The sequence below is a fragment of the Drosophila suzukii genome, chromosome 3 (genome assembly GCF_043229965.1).
Source record: "Drosophila suzukii chromosome 3, CBGP_Dsuzu_IsoJpt1.0, whole genome shotgun sequence".
NCBI classification, from domain to species: Eukaryota; Metazoa; Arthropoda; class Insecta; order Diptera; family Drosophilidae; genus Drosophila; species Drosophila suzukii.
Window position 1 is genome coordinate 75,999,880 of NC_092082.1, and position 16,273 is coordinate 76,016,152.

Consider the following 16,273-nt stretch of genomic DNA (forward strand, 5'->3'; position numbering starts at 1 on the left):
AGTGATGTCATGAGTGCTCAACATTTTCATCTAGTTTTAAATATCCCAAATTGAATGTTTCAAAATGTTTTAGAAAGAAGCGAACTCACAAGAGATGGCGGAAATTTGAAAGGACTCGGTTTGAGATTCGATTCACGTCTTTTTTATTTGTTTTAAATTTGTTTAAATGGTGATTCTCATTTTCTTTTTTGCTCTTCAATGGAAATACGTATGACTTTTTTTTTTACTTAATTAGAAACCTAAATATGTCTGAAATGGTTGCGAATATGTGAATGTTGCATAACCACACGGGAAACTATAGTTGCAAGTGGTTAGAAACACTTTGGGTCTTCACTTGGGAGCGAATTGAAATTACATGCTCGCTATTTCAGTTTACTTGTCATCTGAAAGGGGTTTCGACTGTTAGGGATTTCTCTTGTTAGTATAATGTTTGTATTTTATACCTTCATCCTCGTCTTCTTCCTCGCCCTCGCCATCCTCACCGTCCTCATCATCGAATGCCTCCTCCTCGTTTTCTTCGTTGTCCTCCTCGTCCTCGGGCTCCACCTCGATATCAGGTACCAGATAATACTGCAGTGGATTGGGCCAGAGGTCGTCCTTTATCAGTTCTGCGATCTCATCGTTGACGGGATCGGTGTTATCCGAGAACCAGTCGAAGAAGGTCTTGTACTCGGAGTTGCGCTTCTTCTTGTTGCCGTAGGGCTTCGTCAGCAGAAGTTTGAGCAGGTTCTTTCCCTCCTTCCACTTGATGGGCGTGCTGGTGGACGCGGGCCAGTCACCGTTTTCTGAAGCAGCTGAAATTTAGTCATTTATAAGCAAGTCTTTAGGATATCTTTTGCCGGACCTACCCGCTGAATTCAAGTGGAACTCTTTGGTGAGCACCTTGTTCTCGAAGTAAGGATTCTCGTCGAAGTGGAAGTTGATGCGGTAGCCCGATTTAATGTCCTCGAACTCCTCCACCTCCAGTTTGTTGAGGGCGTGCAGGCATTCCTCCTCCTCCTCGTCCAGAATGCCGGAAACTTGCGGGTGGTTGATAAACTGCAAACATGGTAGTTGGGATTAGCATGGGAAATCGATAACATGGAAGCAGATTTAAAAGGTTTTTTAAAACCCATTCATTATTTCTGGTTAAGGACTGGGGAAAATTTGTGTATTTCCCGAAGAGGCCCGCCAGACGGGTCTATCGATAACACGATTTTCGCGGTGGGGTAATTGAGCGGGGAGCCGGCGGCGGAGGCATAGCAGCCCAAGATGAACAAGAAAAATTCCTCGAATAGAGAAAATTTTTTGTACATGTATGCTGCTGCTGGGTCACAGAACCCATTACATTTTCAGACCCTCAAAATAGAGCCGACGGGCTTCATAAGAACCCAACCGATAGACACGCGGACCGGGCAATCATGGCCGCGCGGTGGACTCACCGAGGTCACCCAGAAGTTGGGGATCCGCTTGACCAGTTCGCTGCGCTTCTCGTAGCACGGCTTCCGCAGCTTGTTGTACTTCTGCTCCACCTTGAGGATCTCCTCGCTGGCCTTCTCGTTCAGCGCGTCGATCTCGTTCTGACAGGCATCAATCTGCTCCAGCGCCTCCGACTCCTCCTCGTTGTTGCCGGCGGCTGCGGTTGTGTTTCCATCGGCGGGGGCGCCGTCCAGCTTGGCTCGCTTTGGCACGCTCGACATTCTGCTCGCTTTTCCGGTGTACGTGCGGTCGTAAATTACGAGATATTTGACCAAAAAGCGGCGGTACAGTTGAGCAGAAGAGAAGCGAAGCGGATTTTTACCTTGCGTTTGCGGTCTGCAGAGATGAGAGTACTATCGATACTATCGATTGCCAAGCCACCGGCGCCGCTTTGCAGCACTGCCCGCGTTACAGGGCATTTTCGGCACTTTTGCAACACCCGCCAACTATCGATACCACAGCATTTGTTATTTGTCTCCGCCTATCGGGCGCTAACATTCTTCGATATCGAGATTTGATGCCGAGCTGTAGTAGCTGAAAATTAATTTTATAATTTTGTATTCGCATCGTTTCCGAAAACAACAGCAACATGGCCACGGCTGAAGCCCAAATCGGTGTGAACAAAAACTTGCAGAAGCAGGACCTCAGCAACTTGGTAAGCAGCCCGAAAAGAGGACCGCCCGACGCCGCCTGTTTTTTTTCACCTCCGCCCGTGTGTGAAAGTGTACGCGTCGTCATTATGGAGCCGCTTCCCGGGAAAACAGCGGGGTGTGTGACGCCAGGACGCGTCCGGATGGCCCCGAGAGGTCCGCAGGCCGGTTTTCCAGCAGACCCTACTGGGTTTTGCCAGAGCCAAGAGCCTTTTGTTGTGCCCCGAAAAAAGTAGGGAAAATGCAGCACGTGGCGCTACATTTAGGGACTGTTCGGTTTTCCCCGGGGTTTTGACTTCGCCTTCGGTTCAATTTGTGCCCAGGCCAGATTTAGGGCCTGGCCAGCAGCTCAGTTTAGCGAGAACAGCCCGACTGTTGTCATCCATTTAGCTGATGCAATTCAAGCGACATTCTAACCTCAAAATCCACGGCTTTCCCATATACACACATGCAGCTGAGGCGGGATGTTTTGTCGGGGGGCGTGGCGGTGGTAAACGAGAGACTTAGACTCCGACTTTCCCCCCTTGATACATCTTGATTAATCGGTTTGCATTTGCAGGACGTGTCCAAACTCACCCCTCTTTCGCCAGAGGTCATCTCCCGCCAGGCCACCATCAACATTGGTACCATCGGTCATGTAGCCCACGGTAAATCCACGGTGGTCAAGGCCATCTCCGGTGTGCAGACTGTGCGTTTCAAGAACGAGCTGGAGCGGAACATCACAATCAAGCTGGGTGAGTGCGGGATCCGTCTTAGATAGTCTAGGCCGTAGTCTAAGATGTACTTTCCACTCCGAGTATATAAGTTAGCTGTATGTTGATCCTTCCTGCTCGCCTGTAAACCCGTAGTACCCTAAGATTGTTTGTACACCTTCTCGGCTGGCCGAAGATAACAAATCCTGTTAAATCTTAAGTTTAATCTTAATTAACACCGTTCCGACGACGGCACACCGCGTAGCCAACTCTGTCGCTGCTTTATATCGAAATACCATTGAAAAAGCGTTCTGCGAATGACTTTGTCTCCTGTAACTCTAACTTCTGTGTATTTTGTGTACTTAAATTGCTGGATTATAGCACGCGTTGCCTTGCCTGTCAAGGTGTGTCGTCGCCTAAGTAGTAGACTAAAAGAAAGAAATTTCCCATAGAATACTGTAATCTACAAAGCTGGATAAAAAGCAGTCCTACATTTTGTATTAAGAATCACATTCTGTTAGCTTAGTCTTGAATTTGATATTTTGATTGATTCGACTGATAATCCAGCAATTTAATTAATTGCCAATCTTTTTCTTCTTTTTCCCCATTTCTCCGGTTTTTTCGTTTCCTTCGGTTGCGATGCGCTCAAAAAAAAAAACCACACAACCCACCCAACTCCAATCCAAAATTGTCCAAAATTGTCATTTGCAGAACGCTTAAGCGAAAAGAAAATCAAAAAACTTATGAGCTCCAGGCAGCAGCGACAGCAGTATGAACACAAGCAACGTTCCATCCTAAGGCACCTGTCTGAAATGCGGCACCACAACCGTTTGCGTCGTCTCTGCACGATGCCAGCTCCATTCTCCGTGCCATCTTCTTCGTCCAGCGTGGACAGACGCACCAGCCGGCGGAGCAGCAGCCAGACCTCACTGAGTCCCAGCAACAGTAGCGGCTATGGCAGCGTCTTCGGCTGCGAGGATCATGACGTGGCCGCATCTCAAATCCACAAGGCATTCGCCAATCTGAAGCGACGACGCAGCTGCGGTGCAAGCACACCGACTCCCGACGCTAAACGGTCCAAGAACAACCAGGGACTGATGGTCAAAAAGCCGCCCAAGGGCGAGTACATTGTGGAACGCATTGAGTGCGTGGAGGTAGAAAAATATCAGCCTGTCTTCTTTGTAAAATGGCAGGGATACTCCGCCAGCAAAAACACCTGGGAGAGCCTTGCCAACGTGGCCGACTGCGCCCAAATGGAGGAGTTTTTGGAGCGGCATCAGCAGCTCTACGAGACATACATTGCCAAGATAACCAGTGAACTTGAGGGGCAGCTGGAGGCCTTGCCGCTGATGGAGAACATCACGGTGGCCGATGTGGATGCCTTTGATCCGCTTAATCTGCAGCTTGACCTCATTCTACTGGCCCAGTACCAGGCTGCGAGCAGTCGTAGCCAGAAGGAGCCGCAGAAGATCGGAGAGCGAGCCCTGCGCAACATGCAGCTCAAGCGGGCGCAATTTACACGGCGCAAGCAACTGGTTGACCTCGCAATGTTTGAGGAGCGCATGAATAATGTGGAGCAGCCGTCGCCACCAATACGAGTGGAGAACAACGTGGATCTGGATACCATAGACAGCAATTTCATGTACATACAGAAGAACATAATCGGCGAGGGAGTGCCCAAGCCGGAAGCTGGGATTCTGGGCTGCAAGTGCAGTGACGAGGATGGTGTCGAGGAATGCGCTCCCTCCACAAAGTGCTGTGCCCGCATGGCCAGCGAGCTGTTTGCCTACGAGCGGAGCACACGGCGCTTGCGCCTGCGTCCAGGAAGCGCCATCTTCGAGTGCAATAGCCGCTGCTCATGCAAGGAGACCTGCTCCAATCGCCTGGTTCAACACGGACGCCAGCTCCCGCTGGTGCTGTTCAAGACGAGCAACGGCAGCGGCTGGGGTGTGAAGACCCCGAATGCCCTGCGAAAGGGTGAATTTGTGTGCGAGTACATTGGGGAGATCATCACCAGCGACGAGGCCAATGAGCGCGGCAAAGCGTACGACGACAAGGGCAGGACATATCTATTTGACTTGGACTACAACACGGCTCAGGAGAGCGAGTACACAATCGATGCGGCAAACTACGGCAATATCTCGCATTTCATCAACCACTCGTGCGATCCAAATCTCGCCGTGTTCCCCTGCTGGATCGAGCACTTAAATGTGGCCCTGCCGCACCTCGTGTTCTTCACGCTGCGTCCCATTAGGGCCGGCGAGGAGCTGAGCTTCGACTACATTCGCGCGGATAACGAGGATTTGCCCTACGAGAACCTCTCGACCGCTGTGCGTGTTGAGTGCCGCTGCGGAGCGGACAATTGCCGAAAGGTCCTTTTTTAAACGGATACACCAATTATTTTTTCTTATTATGGCAAAAAATCCTTTAAATTGCATTGAATTATATTTTTTTCAACACATTTGTTGCTAGTTGGCGCTTGCTTGCCATCTGTAAGCAGATTTTATATTATGAGCAATCAATTGATGGCATTTTAACTATTTATTTGTTATTCTTGCACTGCCAAATGCGAATATCGACGAATTGTGGATTTATATTAAGTTTGGACAAAATACGACTAGAGAATAAAACATAAATTCCGCATACTTTGTAAATGTAATTACATACCTTTTATTTTTCTATTATGGAATTAAGTTAACAGTAGTGTTTGGACAAACACCTTACAATGTGCTAAAATAAAGTCCGGTATTATGTGTAAATCAATATTTCAGAATAAATAACTTATGATAATTGAATGATGTTATGTATTTATTTTTTTAAGCCTTATGTTTTAGAGAGGAAAATGTAGTTTAGCATAGATGATTTTTCTTTGTAGAAACAATGTATGATGATTCGAGAGTGTGAAAACCACCTAGAGTTATTGTTAGATGTTTGCGAAGAAGAATCAAAGAACCTAGTCATGTATAATTATTATCGCCTTGCTTTTAGGTTACGCCAATGCCAAAATCTACAAGTGCGACAACCCCAAGTGCCCGCGCCCGGCCAGCTTCGTATCGGACGCCTCGAGCAAGGACGACAGCTTGCCCTGCACCCGACTCAACTGCTCCGGTAACTTCAGATTGGTGCGACACGTGAGCTTCGTCGATTGCCCCGGTCACGACATTCTTATGGCTACCATGTTGAACGGCGCCGCTGTGATGGACGCCGCCCTGCTGCTCATTGCTGGTGGGTATTTGACATATATAGGAATAATGACTTACTAACTAATATCTATCCCATGTGCAGGCAATGAATCCTGCCCACAACCGCAAACCTCTGAGCATTTGGCTGCCATTGAGATCATGAAGCTAAAACAGATTCTGATCTTGCAAAACAAGATCGATCTGATCAAGGAAAGCCAGGCGAAGGAGCAGTACGAGGAGATCACCAAATTCGTCCAGGGCACCGTCGCTGAGGGCGCCCCGATCATCCCAATCTCGGCCCAGCTCAAGTACAACATCGATGTACTCTGCGAGTACATTGTAAACAAGATCCCCGTGCCACCGCGCGACTTCAACGCCCCGCCCCGTCTGATCGTAATCCGATCCTTCGACGTCAACAAGCCAGGTTGCGAAGTGGCAGATCTAAAGGGCGGCGTGGCCGGCGGCTCCATCCTGAGCGGCGTGCTGAAGGTGGGCCAGGAGATCGAGGTGCGACCCGGCGTCGTGACCAAGGACAGCGACGGCAACATCACCTGCCGTCCCATCTTCTCGCGCATCGTCTCGCTGTTCGCCGAGCAGAACGAGCTGCAGTACGCCGTGCCCGGCGGTCTGATTGGTGTGGGCACCAAGATCGATCCGACGCTGTGCCGTGCCGATCGTCTGGTCGGTCAGGTGCTGGGCGCCGTTGGCCAGCTGCCCGACATCTATCAGGAGCTGGAAATCTCGTACTACCTCCTGCGTCGCCTGCTGGGTGTCCGCACTGATGGCGACAAGAAGGGTGCGCGCGTAGAGAAGCTGCAGAAGAACGAAATCCTCTTGGTTAACATCGGATCCCTCAGCACCGGCGGTCGCATCTCGGCCACCAAGGGTGATTTGGCCAAGATTGTGCTGACGACGCCTGTGTGCACGGAGAAGGGCGAGAAGATTGCCCTCAGCAGACGTGTGGAGAACCATTGGCGGTGAGTAAACGCAGTCCCTGTATAGTTCATTTGAAATAATTGAATAAAATAAATTGTTCTCTTACAGTTTGATCGGTTGGGGTCAGATCTTTGGAGGCAAGACAATCACACCCGTTTTGGACAGTCAGGTAGCAAAGAAGTAGAACTAAGTTAGGATCCGATTGGTTCTACTTTTAGAAGCAACACCAGCGACAACAGTAGCAGCATCATCTTTATTAGGCCTCTTCGCCCTGCTCCCTTTTGTCCCCCAGCTCCATTCTTCCCGTGTCCGTTGATCAAACCGAAACAAAAAAGTACCAACAAAAACAAATACATACCTAACTTAATTTATTAAATTTTGTTGTCGTGTATGTATATAAAAAGAAAACACACGTTTCGCTTGCGAGTGTTGTGCATCTATAGCAGAATCAGGCATTACAAAAACAACTAATAGGTTATACCTTACATATTATATTAACTAAAGGCAAATCTGATACATCGTAAAATTGTTTTTATGATTTAAATACAAAAGAAAAACGAAACGAAAAAAGAACTCGTAACAATTGTATTGCATTTTTTACAATTAAAACCTCAAGAACTGACTTGTTATTTTGGGAGTGTTGGAATATCGTATTCAGAATGTTAGCTAGAAAACGCGGGCTGTATCTTACGTGTTTTTCAATGGGGACGCTACATAGGTAGACCGATAGGGATAGCAATCGACGCCATAATTTTTCCCGCTCTTTTGACATTTCTCTTCAGAAAGGTTTTATATATAATGGCATCGAATGTTCTTTTACAGAAACAAATAATTTCATTGATATCCCAACCCGTATTTATTTTATTTAAAAAAAACTTGTAGCGCTCTTATTAAAAAACGCATGGTTAAAACCCACTAAAAAAGTCAAACACGGGATTAATATTCATTATAGACCAATTTATTTTTCCACTTTTAGTTCAATTAAATTTAAATAGTTACAATACGATGTTTCTTCAATAACACATTGATACTCGTAATATTTTGTGGTTTAAGCAATTATTCATACAAATCTCAATATCGTTTTTGAAACACGATGTCCGACGCTACCGATTACAGTTAATCGATACTCGAGTTTGACATCCATTGTGTTGAATAATTTTTGAAACGGTTTTGGTTTTTTTTTCGATTTGGTAAATTTGTTTTAACTATCGCACACTAGTTTAATTTTAATGTATTTTTATCTTTTGTAATTTTAAACTACTATTACCAAGTATTTGTTAATTTAATATTTGGTTTTTTGAGACTTCGTTTAATAGTAAATATAGCTTATTGAATAAAAATTCGTACTTAGCCGTGATGTACATATGTTGTTTTGGTTTTATTGTTGAAACTAAATTTTGATAAATGACTCACTAATAAGTATATTGAAAAACGTTTGATTTCATTATTTAATACTATTGAGTAATTTCTGTAATACTTGTAATTTCAGTTTGCTAAATTACTCCCCCAAATCGGGGGACACGATTGCGTTGTGGTCAGTACACGCTTTGAGCATTTGATAACAGAGTCAAGTCTTCGTTGAACGTACATACAATACAAAATCCGAACTCAAACAACAAATTGTACAATCCATGCTTGTCTCGGTATATAGTTATTTTGAGCATCCGTTGAACACAATACAGTTTTCAGGTCAGAGAGATCGATTACAACCAAAAGCGGAACAAGAACCGTTTTCGAACCAGTTTTTTGAGTGGGGAAAACTACCTAAATTATAAAATAACTAAAGCTAAGCAAATCAGGAGAATATACCTTATAGTATCTATCTGGGGTATCTTTGGCTTTCGTCTAAGTGAAGCTTCGACTAATTGCTTGCTGGCTTAGTATGATTACGACTAGTTTTGCAAATTGATCGAATCAAACAATTCATTCGCCCATACTTCTTCTGGGTCGCTGCTCTCCCATCTGTATTCCATATACATATAATTTATATCGTGCTTATATCGTTGGCATTAGACTGTCTAGGACCCGCCCGATTCAAGATGTAAACGAAAGTTATTCTCTAGCAAGTCCTTCGTTATCGATCAAGAAACCGTCTAATGTCTATGTAACCCCACACAAAAACGACTTGGAAACTATTTCTTACATCTATATACTGACGCAGTTGCATTTTATATGGTACATTCATTTGAGTTGACTGGGAAAAGAATGGCAATTTAAAAGTTAGAAGAGCTTTTGGATCCCGACATCTTAATAAAGCGGGTATGGGATGGTAATGAGCTTTGAATTCAAATTCGTATCCTAAGTTCCTTTATTTATGTATGTATATGTCAATTTGTTTATCCTAGAGTTCGTATGTGCAATGTTTGTGCATCTTGGGGATGAGCAGCGGGGAAATACCTTAAAGTTTGGTCAGCTTCCTTTAGTTGTTTGTAAAAACTTTAATTTCATACATTCATTATTTAGATATTACATACATACACAATTATTGACAGTTAACATTGGCAAAATGGCAGATGGCAGTAGGGTTCGACATCTTAATGATCAATTTCATATATGCTAAGTATTCAACAGTTCGCTAATATCCTCATAATGCATTGGTTATAATTGATTTTTGCCCGGTCTAACTCCTTATCCTATCGTTTCATATTCATATCGTATAGTACAGATTCAATTACATACATACAGAGATATACAGGTGCATAACAAACACGCAGATTTACATGCCGCTTATGGGTTGAGTATCGTCATGGTTATAGCTAACAATCAGTTGGTTACCATCTACTCATATTTAACGACACAATTTTTTATAGATTAAAGTATGCTTAATATTCTTATATACAGGATCTATCCACTCGTTGCAGCAGCAATTGGTTGGGTATCTAGGTTTCTTCTTAAGTTGATAAGCCTTCTGGGGCGGGGATTGTGGTATGGTTTTTGGAGCCTGCGTTTTCTTTAGGATGCTCTTCTGGTCGGGGATCGGGCATCTTAAAGAAAATGGCTTAAATCTCATTCGTTGACATCTTCATCCGACGAGCTGGCAGCCGGAATCGTTGAGAACTGCCACTTTTCACGGTTGTTATTCTTGCTAACAGACAAAATATTTGGTCATTAGATGCCCAAGTGATGTTTTCTAAGTATTTTAATAAATAAAATAAATCTATTGCTATACCACTAGTGATTTTGTAAATGATTTTAAAAAGTTGTACTTGCAAATAATTACTTAAAACATGATATTAAACTTAAATAATGTGATCCAGTGGTCGAAAGCATGATTTCTATAACTCAGATTCCTCACTAACTATACTCACCCATGCTTTTTTGCATTACTGGGCAGGGTGTGAGAGCTGCGGTAGTAGCTTTCGAGCGGCTCCTCCTTGGTCTCCTCCAGCGACTTGCGCTGCAGCGTCATCGTCTCCTGGGGCGAGTTTGAGGAGCCGGCGCCGCTCATCTCAGCATCCAAGTAGTACTTGGCGCTCTGCGCTATCTTGCAGTTCTCGCACTCACTCAAGTAGTCATCGTCCAGACTGGTGTCGTTGGGCAGAAAGTGCTCCTTGGGGTTCAGGCAGTTCTTTGAGGTGGTGCACACGGGCAGCTGCTTGCTGGGCGACCGCCCGCTGGATCCTCCTCCGGTGGTGGTTTTCGCCGTCAGCGGATAACTGGGCATCTGGCAGTGGGCAATCGCCAAACTCGTGGCAGCTCCTCCTCCTGCCGATCCAGTGTCCCGCTTCACGCGCAGTATCTTTGGCAGTGTGGTGCTCCTGGCCGGAGCTCCTGTCTGGCCACCCGGATTGTTGTTCTCCACCGGCGGAATGCTGATCACCGAGGGCACCTTGCTGACCACACTGTTGATGGTACTGTTCAGCGACACCTTGCCGCTGATGTGCTTGGGCAGGGTGTAGGTCACGTGGTTGGCCAGTGGGTAAAAGGTGCTCGAGTTGATCTTGCCGCTGGCCAGCTTCTCGCCGGATCCGGCGGCTGGACTCGCCGGCGGCAGGGTCAGCGAGGGCGTCTGCTCCTTGCGCTGACCACTGGACACTGGCTTGCTCAGCGTGTAGATGGTGGCCACGGCGTTGTTGTTCCCGCTGCCGGACGAGCAGGAGGATGAGGAGGTGCTGACCACGGTGGCGCTCTTTAAATTCGTTAGGCTTTTGTAGAGTTTCGGTGGTAAAGTCGGATTGCTCGGATCTGTATGCTGCTGCTGTTGCTGGCTAAAGAAATGTTGCTGCTGTTTCTGCGTCAAACTCAAGTAGGCATCAACCTGAAAGGGACAAAAGGATGAGCCCAAGGGCCAAGGAAAACGAAAATCGAGGAATGAAACCAAAGATATAAGTATACATGCATGCAGAATTGAAAGCCAATCCAATTTCCCCCACTCCAATTTCGCCTTCGATCTCATTCCCCGCCATGTCAAGCTCTCACAAAGGGATTACTTACATTTCGAACTCACCTTTCGATTCAAATAGGCGCTGGAGAGGGAATCGCCACCGCTGCCACTGGACACACTGCGTCCGCCACTGCCTCCGCCGCTGGAGCTTCTGCCCCGTTCGGCGGAATTACTGGAGGATCTCTTCTGCACCCGACCCAGAACAATGGGTGGGGCAGACACCTCCTCGGGATGTTGCAGCGGGGGCGGTGGTATGATGGCCGATACATTCACTCCACCTCCGGATCCCGCATGCCCATGGTGCGTCTCATCGCCCACCTGCTTGGAGATAGTGGCTATCTTGGGCTCGTGTCCACACCCGCTTCGGCGCAAAGTACCTCCTCCCGAGGTCGCCGCCGTGATCAGATCTTGTGCCTGCTGCTGCAGATTCGTCGAGGACTTGGCTCGCTGTCCATAGGACAAGGTGGCCGCATGGCGAACTCCTCCGTTGGCCGCCGCCCCCGGCGACAGGGAGCACGTGGGCGTGGAAGTGCTGCTGCTGCTCGAGTTTCCCGCGAAGAGTTTGCCAGCTCCGCTCAAGAAAGCATTGGCATTGGCCGTGCTGCCCATGTATGACATGGGCACATGCTGGATGGGGCACTGGCACATGGGCTTCTTGCTGGCCTGCTGCTTGTCGCTGGTGGAGGTGGCACTATTGCTGGTCTTGGGCTTCAGCTGGAGGGGATCGGCCACAGCGAAATACCGCGGAATGGTCCGATGATAGCGCCTCGAGCTCGAGGGTGTCTTGCTGATCTGCTGCTGCTGTTGCTGGCTGCTCTTTAGTGTGCCATGCATAGGCATCTGCGTGGTCTGGGTCACCGAATCCGCAGTGCTGCAGGCTGGTGCCGCCGATATTGTGGCTATCTCCAGAGGCTGCAGTAGCTCCATGGCCGGCGAGGAGATGGCCGCTAGCAGATGTTGTTGTTGCTGCTGGTGCTGCTGCTGTTGCTGTTGCTGATGGTGCAATACTTGGGAGTGGGTGGGTGTGGCCAGGAGTTCACCACTGCTGGCTGGCAGGGAATGATAGCTGGCGGCACTGGCACTCGCATTGATCTCCACATCGGCCACGGTGAGATACTGCTGCTGTTGTTGCTGATGCTGCTGCTGCTGTTGCTGAGGCAATTGATGCAGCAGCTCCTGGGATCCACGGGGCGTGGTCCTTCTTCCCGCCGTGTAGGCCGCAGAACTGGAACTGGCCGCCGCAGTGGTTACACTGGCGCTGATGTTCAGGTGGCAGTTCTTATAGCTGCACTCCCCGGAGACAGGTGGCTTGGGCATGGTCTGGAGGCAAATGGATCCAGTGCTGACCGGAGGCTGGATCAGATGCTGCTGCTGTTGCTGCTGATGCTGCTGCTGCTGTTGCTCCAGGCTGAGCTGGTGATCGCTCTGCAGGCTGTAAGGCGGCTGGTGATTTTCCCCGGTGGCTATGGTGGTCACCCCGCCACTGTTGATGTTGATGTTGATCAGGTTAGTGGTGCTCTGGGTGTACTGGTTCGACTGGGGCAGCACAGAAGCAGCGGCATGTGGGTGCTGCTGATGCGGATGAGCCACCAATTGCTGGCTATAGGGCTGATGGTGCTGCTGCGGTTGAGTATGTAGTTGGAGGGTGTGCTGCTGCAGATGCTGATGGGCCTGCACCTGGGCCTGGATCTGCTGCTGCTGCTGAGCCTGCGCCTGGGCTTGAGCTTGAGCTTGGGCCTGAGCCACTGCCTGATGTTGCTGCTGGCTGACGGTGGCCACCGCTCGCTGGGAACTGGCCGGCAGGCTGACGGTGCACTGGGCACTAAGGGCCTCCGCCTGGGAGATGGCCACCGCCTCTTCATAAGGCGGAGGGGCCTCACCACGCGGAAAATGTGGCTTCCACAGGGGATAGTGGGTGGCGGCGCCGCCGTAAGAGTAGTCAATGGCACTCAGATTGCCCTCCATGTAGCCCATGTTCCCGGCTATGTAGCTGCATGAATGGGGGAGGGGGTTCATTAGAGGATCTGGGGAGGATTAGCCTTAAAAACACTCACCCTATACTGCCCACGATGCTGCGCTGATCCTCTGCATTCTGTCGATTCTCCCGCGCCCGCATCTTACGTTGCCTCAGTCGATTCACCAGGAAGAAGAGCAACGACAGGGACAAAGTGGCCGTGATGCCACTGGCCACCAGTCAAATGCCGAAGTCGGTGCTCCCGTCGCTGAACTGGTCGTCCAGGCAGATTACCTCGCAGCAGTTGTTGCCGCTGCCCACCGTCTGGAAGGACTTGCACTTGCTGAACGCCTCGCAGAGTACCATCTTGCACGCCTTAGGCAGCCCGCTGTCGCAGATGCACAGGCGGCAGGAGTCGGGTCCCGGCATGTAATGCATGCCCGTCTCGTACATCTTCCCGTTGTAGTCGCGGCAGGAGCCGCCGGGGATTAGGCTCGAGCTCACCGCATTTCCATCTGTGGGAGATGGAACAAATTGGTTAGGTCTTATGTGATTGTATTTGTTAAATTTATTTAGATTGAAAAAATACTTTATGGTTAAACCTATATCAATATAATACAATAACTAAATATTTAATTTAAAAAAAAAGTAAAATCAGATATTAGACCCATTTTGGGGTTACTGTCTTTAAAATAAATGTTTAATTTTGTTTAATTGAATAAATAATATAACTTTCAGAAATAAAACATGATTTAAGCAAATTTTTGAAAGTTTTAACATGTCTTCGAAAGTTGTGAGTTTGTTACATTTTAAAGCATACATTTTGGCGTTATTGAGAGTTAAGATTGGAACTTTTTCTTTGACTTATTTTAATTTCTCAAGACTGAAGAGTTACTAAGACAATTTAAAAACAACTGTGCCTCAATATTTATATAAAAAAAGACATCCGGAATTGATTCCGAAAATTGTATCTATTATTTTATTCAAAAAACCCATATCTTTGATACTTGTGGTTAACCAAATATGTAGGTGAGGACCTTGTTTGTAGGTGCCTGCATATGTATTTACATAGGCTCCATGCGAAGGTACATACTTGTGTACTTATGTATATTTATGCACCTATAATGCACACTCGATGCTAGCTGAATTCTTTATTTTGACACACTTGACCAACTTTCGCCTTTGCTGATTTAACATTGCGCCACAAAATCACACATACACACTCCAAAGCACTTCCAAAGTGCAGCAGGTGCTGTAAATTTTCTCAGCAAAGAGGGAGAGAAAGAGAAGGGGATAGGGGAAGGGATTCATGGAAGGACCACAATATTTATCACTTGAGTGAAATTAAATGCAAACGCATAACATTTTCGACATCATTTAAATGCTAAACAGCAAACGGAAATTCAAATTAAAAACAAATATACATGAACACTCGGACCCACACACACACGAATTGTATGGGTATAGGTATGGTACATGCGTGTGCAGCAGGAAAGCAAATTTCTGGGCAGGAAACGCACGAACGAAAATGGCAAACAGGCGTGCGTTACGCCCCCGCAAAAAAAAAGAAAAAAATATCACATACAAAAAAAATTTTGCCTTTTATTCGAGAGTTTCCAAGTGAAACTCGCGTCCAAATGTATGTGTGTGTGTGCGATAAATACATACACGCGAGTCCAACCCACACACCCAGTTCACACCCATACAAAGGAGGCGAGTATACATGCAAAAAATAAACACCATACGCACACACCCCAAACAACCGCCCACCAGCTCCACACACACAGACAGAGCAGCAAGTCTGTGTGTATGCCATACACTGGGAAAAATAAGCGCGACATTGCTATATCTCCTTAATAAATATTTGAATATTTTAAAAATGATTCTTGATAAGATTAAAATTAACAATATTTCATCTTAAAAATTTTAAGTTCATTTGCTGTCTGATCAAAAATGATAATTAGAAGTACAATCATAAAATGTATCATCTCAACATATCGATGTATCCATTTCTCTCCGTGCAGAGCAAAGCGAAATTTTGCAGGCCACTTCCTTCGTATTGCCATTTCCATTTCCCCACCCAAAAAACCGTTATGCCCCCTTTTCTCTCTCTCTCACTCTCTCTCTGTTTTCTGCAGAGAAAAAGAGCGAGCATCTGCGCTGGTGTTGGTGAGCCCTGCCAAAGTTTCTGCGTGTGTGTGCCCCGTGTCCCATAAATTGTGAACTGTGTGGCCATGGACCATATTTCCAATTATCGCTGAAGGAGCCAAGCAATCGAAATTGATTTTGCTTGAAAAACCTTGTGCCTTTGCTCTCAAGGAGTTTATCTTCGTTCCAATTGCACATTTTTACTTTAAACAAGGATATGGGGCTGATTTTGCATGGGCCTGCATGTGTGTGTGTGTATATGTGTATCAAATTTTTCACACCAATATTCCCCATTGAGAAGAGAACCGTTACCTTTGGCATTTCCAATGAACGCAAGCAATGCCAAAAAATACATATTGCACACGTTAGTTAGCACTCAGCACGGCACAATAAATTAAAACTTGCTAGCTTTGACACACAACTTTTATCCAAGTATTTTTAACAGTTTTTTGCGAACGTTCGAGCAATACCAACAACCACCGACGACGACGAAACGAACGGGAGTTTTCGCACAGACGTTGCGTTCCAGGGATGGCGCTTTCGATACCGTTATCGTGCCTGCTTGCCCGGAACCAGTTCCAGGGCAAAGAAAAAGAAGTCCTCGTGGAACGTCCTTTTCGAAATTCTAACGGTCGCTTGGGATTAGATAAGAAAGGAAAAGGAAAACGTTTCAGTCCCGGATCCAACGATAAGATAGTACGATTCTTAAAACAAAAGTAAATAGGATTAGCATAGTGAGATCATTCGGTTTTAGATGAATCCTATTGTTAGCTTTCTTATAAGTTGCGCAAAAATGTAGCATGCTTCTCAGGGACAACCAATTTTCTGGGGAGACTACGTGAAACGTTTTTGTGCAGAAGGATTAACCC

At 46.7% G+C, this 16,273-nt stretch overlaps 3 protein-coding genes across 4 annotated transcripts; 1 reads left to right on the forward strand and 2 right to left on the reverse strand.

Annotated features, from left to right (window-relative positions):
• Nucleotides 1-126: 126 nt before the first annotated feature.
• Set (NAP domain-containing protein SET) lies at nt 127-1,808 on the reverse strand. Its single transcript, XM_017076644.4, has 4 exons — nt 1,422-1,808; nt 849-1,038; nt 444-794; nt 127-383 (listed from the first exon to the last, which is right to left on the reverse strand). Exons 1-4 carry the CDS (start codon nt 1,677-1,679, stop codon nt 373-375), a joined length of 810 nt encoding a protein of 269 aa, XP_016932133.3. The 5' UTR covers nt 1,680-1,808; the 3' UTR covers nt 127-372.
• Nucleotides 1,809-1,927: 119 nt separating this feature from the next.
• eIF2gamma (eukaryotic translation initiation factor 2 subunit gamma) lies at nt 1,928-7,540 on the forward strand. Of its 2 annotated transcripts, XM_017068021.4 has the most exons (5): nt 1,946-2,113; nt 2,668-2,842; nt 5,789-6,025; nt 6,086-6,959; nt 7,027-7,540. In XM_017068021.4, exons 1-5 carry the CDS (start codon nt 2,048-2,050, stop codon nt 7,100-7,102), a joined length of 1,428 nt encoding a protein of 475 aa, XP_016923510.3. In that variant the 5' UTR covers nt 1,946-2,047; the 3' UTR covers nt 7,103-7,540. The 2 variants fall into 2 exon arrangements, with proteins under 2 accessions (XP_016923509.4, XP_016923510.3); XM_017068020.4 differs by lacking the exons at nt 5,789-6,025; nt 6,086-6,959; nt 7,027-7,540 and adding an exon at nt 3,512-5,595 and having other exon boundaries at nt 1,928-2,113.
• Nucleotides 7,541-9,037: 1,497 nt separating this feature from the next.
• LOC108004923 (uncharacterized) lies at nt 9,038-16,053 on the reverse strand. The gene is given in 5 exon segments (XM_017068018.4): nt 9,038-10,003; nt 10,227-11,176; nt 11,366-13,292; nt 13,357-13,771; nt 15,717-16,053. Coding segments are annotated over 5 exon segments (3,414 nt in total). The 5' UTR covers nt 15,760-16,053; the 3' UTR covers nt 9,038-9,924.
• Nucleotides 16,054-16,273: the final 220 nt, after the last annotated feature.

What these genes read in the sequence shown, in the direction of transcription:
- Set (XM_017076644.4), bottom strand. Translation starts at nt 1,679, where the DNA reads ATGTCGAGCGTGCCAAAGCGAGCCAAGCTGGACGGCGCCCCCGCCGAT. An exon ending in CCAACTTCTGGGTGACCTCG is followed by an intron (nt 1,039 to 1,421) that starts GTGAGTCCACCG and finishes CCATGTTTGCAG; the next exon opens with TTTATCAACCACCCGCAAGT. An exon ending in GTTCCACTTGAATTCAGCGG is followed by an intron (nt 795 to 848) that starts GTAGGTCCGGCA and finishes ACTAAATTTCAG; the next exon opens with CTGCTTCAGAAAACGGTGAC.
- eIF2gamma (XM_017068020.4), top strand. Translation starts at nt 2,048, where the DNA reads ATGGCCACGGCTGAAGCCCAAATCGGTGTGAACAAAAACTTGCAGAAG. An exon ending in AGCAGGACCTCAGCAACTTG is followed by an intron (nt 2,114 to 2,667) that starts GTAAGCAGCCCG and finishes TTGCATTTGCAG; the next exon opens with GACGTGTCCAAACTCACCCC. An exon ending in GAACATCACAATCAAGCTGG is followed by an intron (nt 2,843 to 3,511) that starts GTGAGTGCGGGA and finishes TGTCATTTGCAG; the next exon opens with AACGCTTAAGCGAAAAGAAA.